General features: G+C 47.0%; 1 protein-coding gene across 1 annotated transcript; it reads right to left on the bottom strand.

Annotated features, from left to right (window-relative positions):
- Positions 1–606: 606 nt before the first annotated feature.
- TRAPPC4 (trafficking protein particle complex subunit 4) lies at positions 607–5,189 on the bottom strand. The gene is made up of 5 exons (XM_053595257.1): positions 4,871–5,189; positions 4,537–4,711; positions 2,351–2,454; positions 1,575–1,701; positions 607–948 (listed from the first exon to the last, which is right to left on the bottom strand). The coding sequence occupies exons 1-5, from the start codon at positions 5,043–5,045 to the stop codon at positions 870–872; spliced, it is 660 nt and encodes a 219-aa protein (XP_053451232.1). The 5' UTR covers positions 5,046–5,189; the 3' UTR covers positions 607–869.
- Between the last annotated feature and the right edge of the window lie 167 nt (positions 5,190–5,356).

Here is a 5,356-nt window from a genome sequence, read left to right as displayed (position 1 = left end):
TGTCACTGTTGTTTAGCAGGCTTGGGCCCAATTTGAACCTGCCAGCCTTGGTTTATATGGCTGGCGCCCTAACCACTGAGCTACAGGCGCTAAGCCTCATTTATTTATTTTTGAGACAGGGTCTCACTCTATTGCCTGAGCTGGAATACAGTGACCAATCAGTGGCTTACTGCCACCTTGAAATCCTGGGCTTTATGTTCATTTTATTCTTTTTTTTTTTTTTTGAGACAGAGTCTCACTCTGTTGCCCAGGCTAGAGTGCTAAGGCATCAGCCTAGCTCATAGCACCTCAAACTCCTCTGCCTCCCAAGTAGCTGGAACTACAGGCATCTAGCCACAATGCCTAGCTAATTTTTCTATTTTTAGTAGAGATGGGGGTCTCCCTTTTGCTCAGGCTGCTCTCAAACTTCTGAACTCAAATGATCCTCTTGCCTTAGCCTCCCAGAGTGCTAGGATTATAGGTGTGAGGCACCGCAACCAGCCTGTCTTCATTGAGTTAATGAACATATACTTGTTGCATTTTCTACTAGAACATAGTATCATCTTTCCAGAACTCTCTAACCGTGTCTCCTCCTGTGCCTTTCCCTCAAAGCAATCAATTGAGATAGCAAACACTGGGATTAAAGGAATATTTATTACATAATTTATGGGCCTACCTCCTCCATAAATAAATCTGTACAGAGTTGGAAAGTAGGAACATAATATATACAGAAGGAATGAGCATGGTATTAAGGCTCAGGGATCAGTATGTGTTATCAGGCTCAGCATTCATATTCAATGCAGTAAGAAGGCTGCTCTCCATCGGAGTGAAAACAACAGTACCCTTGCTGTAGGAACTCTCAGAATTTGAGGTTTGGAGGCAGGTTTGGCCTATGACCCAGGTCCAAAAGTTCCAGCCTTCTCTGCCACCTCCAGGGCTAGCTTCAAGTTCTGGTCAAAGAGTTCACACCTAACCCAGGCCCAAGAGACAGAATAAGAAAAAACTGTGAGGACTGAGCCTCTCTTCGCAATTAAACCAGGGGAAACTCTAATGTGAAAGTCTGGGCTTTGTTTATTAATAAGAAAAGGGCTATTCACTGTTTTCTTGTTTTTTTTTTTGAGAAATAGTCTCACTTAGTTGCCCTGGAGTTGAGTGCTATGGAGTCATAGCTCACAGGAACCTCAAACTCTTGGGCTTAAGCAATCCTCTTGCCTCAGCCTCCTGAGGGACGGAGGCAAGAGGATTGATTACTGAGCTGGGACTATAGGCACTGGGCACCATGCCCAGCTAATTTTTCTATTTTTAGTAGAGACAGGGTCTCAATCTTGCTAAGGCTGGTGTCAAACTCCTGAGCTCAAGCAATCCACCTGCCTTGGTCTCCCAGAGAGCTCTGTTGTCTTTTTTTTTTTTTTCCAGTTTTTGGCTGGGGCTGGGTTTGAATCCACCACCTCCGGTATATGGGGCCAGCGCCTTACTCCTTTGAGCCACAGGCACCACCCGAGCTCTGTTATCTTTATGCTTTAAATGGCTTGGGCAAAGCACTCAGGGACAGGAAGGGAGGATTTGACCAGTATCTGGGGAGTAGGGCCATTTACCTGATGGGCATTTCCAGGGAATAGAATGGATTCTTGAGGGCAAAGTCTGAGTAAATCTCATAAATCTTTCGGAGAAGGGAATCTATTCCAGCTTGCCTAGGATCTGCCAACACCACAAACTTTATCCCTGGAGAAAGACCAGGCATGGTTATCAAAGGCTGGAGAATGCAATAATGTCATCCTGTTATTTGTATAGTATTTCAATTTCATAAAACATTTTCTTAACCCCATTTTTATTTTCTACTTGCTTCATAATGCAGGAAAGGCCAAGATTTTGAATCTACAGATGAGACTAGAGAAGTTAGAGAAGTGAAGTGACTTTATTATGTCACCTAGCTGATTGAGACTAGGCTATGAGTTCTAACTCTGCCACTCCTACTTTTGGAGTCCCTCAGCAAAAACAACGGGGATAAACTCAAGCAGTTAGGGGACAAACTCAGGCAGTTTTAAAGAATCTAAATTAAGGGAGGAAGGAATAATGCCCTTGATCCAAAGCCATTTCCATTTGGCTTTTACATTTCATTTTAGAACACACTTTCCAAATTGTGTACAATGTGAAATGCACCAAGGTGAATTTTAACCAGCACTGAGCATGCTGGGTGATGTGGACAAAATCAGCTTCAGATCAAATATTGGCTTTGTATTCACAAAAACAGAACTGTCCCAGGAAAAGCTTATAACACGCCCCCCTCCTTGCTTTACCAAAGCTGTCTTTGGTCAATCCCTCTCCCCAACCTGCCCCCTCACTTCCCTCTGGCCTATCTGGAGATGCATACCTGTCAGTGTCTGGAAGCAGTGCAGTTTGAATGTGTCTGTCTCTAGCATTTCAATGCCTGAGCTTCCCTGTTCAGGAGACAGCTGAGAGCCGATGGCAAAGAGCCTATATGCAAAGAAGGCAAAGTTGGGACCGTACCCCTGTATTTACTGCTGTAGGGGAGGAGTGATTCATTAACTTCCACTGGCATGACCCTATTGCTGAGAAGTTCACATCACAAAGTGGAACAATTAGGAAAGGTCATGAGAACTGTCTGGCAGTGGTGTCAACATTTCTGTTAAATTCATTTGAATTCTGCATTTATTTTACCTTACATAATTTACTGTAAGACATCTTACATGGAAAAATTTGGGCAAATTGGAGTTGCCAGCTGGGCACCTGTAGCTAAGTGGTTAGGGCGCCAGCCACATACACTGGGTTTGGTGGGTTCAAACCTGGGTCCAGGACTGCTAAACCAAAAATAAAAACAAAAAAGCTGGGCATTGTGGCAGGCGCCTGTAGTCCCAGGTACTAGGGAGGCCGATGCAAGAGAATCTCTGGAGCCCAAGAGTTCCATGGCACTCTACAGAGGGTGACAAAATGAGACTCTGTCTCAATTAAAAAAAAAAAAAAGAAAAAATGGCTCAGGGTGCATAGCACAGTGGTTATGGCACCAGCCACATGCACTGAGGCTGGCGGGTTAGAGCCCAGCCCCACCCAGCTAAACAACAATGACAACTGCAACAAGAAAATAGCCGGGCATTGTGGCGGGTGCCTATAGTCCCTGCTACTTGGGAGGCTGAGTCAAGAGAATCGCTTAAGCCCAAGAGTTTGAGGTTGCTGTGAGATATGACACCATGGCACTCTACTGTGACAAGAGTGAGACCCCTATCTCAAAAAAAAAAATAGGAAGGGAATGGGTGGCGCCTGTGGCTCAGTGGGTAGGGCGCCGGCCCCATATACCGAGGGTGGTGGGTTCAAACCCAGCCCCAGCCAAACCGCAACAAAAAAAATAGCCTGGCATTGAGGCGGGCGCCTATAGTCCCAGCTACTCGGGAGGCTGAGGCAAGAGAATTGCCTAAGCCCAGGAGTTGGAGGTTGCTGTGAGCTGTGTGACGCCATGGCACTCTACCAAAGGTGATAAAGTGAAACTGTCTCTACAAAAAAAAAAAAAGCCTAGTTAGGCAACCCACACCCAGTGAGACATAGTGAGATTCTTGTCTCAAAAAATAAATAAATAAAATAAAATAAAATGGAACTGCCTGTATGGTGCCTGTAATCCCAGACTGGGGCAGGAGGATCCCTTGAAACCAGGAGTTCCACATCCACACAGCCAGACCCTCTTTATACAGGGTGTACATAAAGTTCATGTGCAATTTAAATTAGTTTATAAAGTAATAAACCCAACTTTAGATAAAATGAGCACTCTGGGAAGATGTGCCATACTTATTTAGGCCAGCCAGGACATCTCAGACCAGGGTTGGGAGCAAAAAGATATTTAAAGATCAGTACTTTTTCCTTTTTTTTTTGGCCCTGGGTAGAATACTGTGGCTTCATCGTAACTTATTTTTTTTTTTTATTATTATTTTTTTCATCGTAACTTATTTATAAATAAGTAAAGGGATATTCACTGTTGTCTTTTTGTTTTTGTTTAGCAGACCTTGACCTGGTTCAAACCCGCCATCCCCGGTGCACCGGTCAGCGTTCTAACCACTAGCTACGGGCGCTCAGCCGGTTGTCTTTTTTTTTTTTTTTTTGAGACCGAGTCTCACTCTGTCGCCCCAGGGTGGAGTGCAGTGGCGTCACAGCTCACAGCAGCCTCAAACTCCTGAGCTCAAGTGATCTTGCTTCAGCCTCCGATATAGCTGGGACTACAAGTGCTCCCCAGAACCCCCAGCTTTTGTAGAGACTGGGGATCTCGCTCTTGCTCAGGCTGGTCTCGAACTCTCAAGCTCAAGCGATCCACCCATCTTATCCTCCCAGAGAGCTAGGATTACAGGCGTCAGCCATCGTGCCCAGCCCCTCAACTGGCTTTCTTTAAAGATGAAGAAACTAAGGCTCAGAGAAGTTGACTTAAGCAAGATCGTAATCACCGCGAGTATTACCTAAAACCTAGACACACTGGAACAGTCGTTTTTCTTTCCGTAACACAAGAACCGACAACCTAAGATGTACAGAAAAATAAGCACTGCCAATCAGGAGACTTACGAGTGGAACATGGAAGCTAGCATGAGCTTTTCATTAGAGGTGAGGCGGGGTCGGCCGAATCGGATAGACACCGGGTAGTTAGCAGGGTTACCCAGATACTCCAGCACCTCTTTCCCGTCGGCCGTATACTTGCCGTTCACGTCCATGCCATTGATAGCCAGCACTGCATGGCCCACTGCAGAGATGAGACTAACGGTCAGCGAAGCTCAAACCCCGGGGATTCCGCCAAGGCGACAAGCAACCCGCCCGACCCCCACACCTCCCCAGCCCTGCACCTACACACCAGCCCACTTGCCGCACTGGGGCCCGCCCCCAAGGCCCGAGCAAAGCCTACCCCGGATGCCGTCGCGCTGGCCAAAAGCAACCAGCACACGCTCATCGTGTAGCTTGAGCAGAAGATCCAGAGGGTAACTGAAAGTTTTCTCAGCCTCAGCCCGTGGAGCGTAGCTGTCCAACTGGTAAATCAGGCCGCCAGCTTTGTTCACCACATACACACTAAAAATCGCCATTACTGCCGCCCCGCCGCAGGGGTACTTGGATTCTGCCCGGCTCTAGTCACAGTCCCCGCCCTCGGCTCCACCCACTCTCCCCTCCCAGCCCCGCCCCAGTGGCGCCTGCGTATTGGGAGCTACACGCGGGCTCGTTCACGTCAGTTGTTGGGACCAGGTAACTAGCTTTTCCTTTCTCAGTGCAAGAAAACAGCACTATAGTAGTGCTCCACCACTATCGGCAAAGTCCAACAAGCTGGGTGCATGTTTACGATGTGCAGCATGAAGGTGTTATCCCCTCCTTCCCTCTTGCTTGAGGGCAAGCCCTTGGC

Source organism: Nycticebus coucang, chromosome 6, assembly GCF_027406575.1.
Source record: "Nycticebus coucang isolate mNycCou1 chromosome 6, mNycCou1.pri, whole genome shotgun sequence".
Classification (NCBI taxonomy): Eukaryota; Metazoa; Chordata; class Mammalia; order Primates; family Lorisidae; genus Nycticebus; species Nycticebus coucang.
Note: the sequence above shows the minus strand (reverse complement) of the source record. Positions and strands in the feature narration are given on the sequence as shown.

Excerpts from the sequence above, each read along its gene's own strand:
- TRAPPC4 (XM_053595257.1), bottom strand. The coding sequence starts at position 5,045 with ATGGCGATTTTTAGTGTGTATGTGGTGAACAAAGCTGGCGGCCTGATT. Across the intron at positions 4,712-4,870 it reads CCAGCGCGACGGCATCCGGG|TGGGCCATGCAGTGCTGGCT; the intron begins GTAGGCTTTGCT and ends TCATCTCTGCAG. Across the intron at positions 1,702-2,350 it reads CTGCTTCCAGACACTGACAG|GGATAAAGTTTGTGGTGTTG; the intron begins GTATGCATCTCC and ends GTCTTTCTCCAG.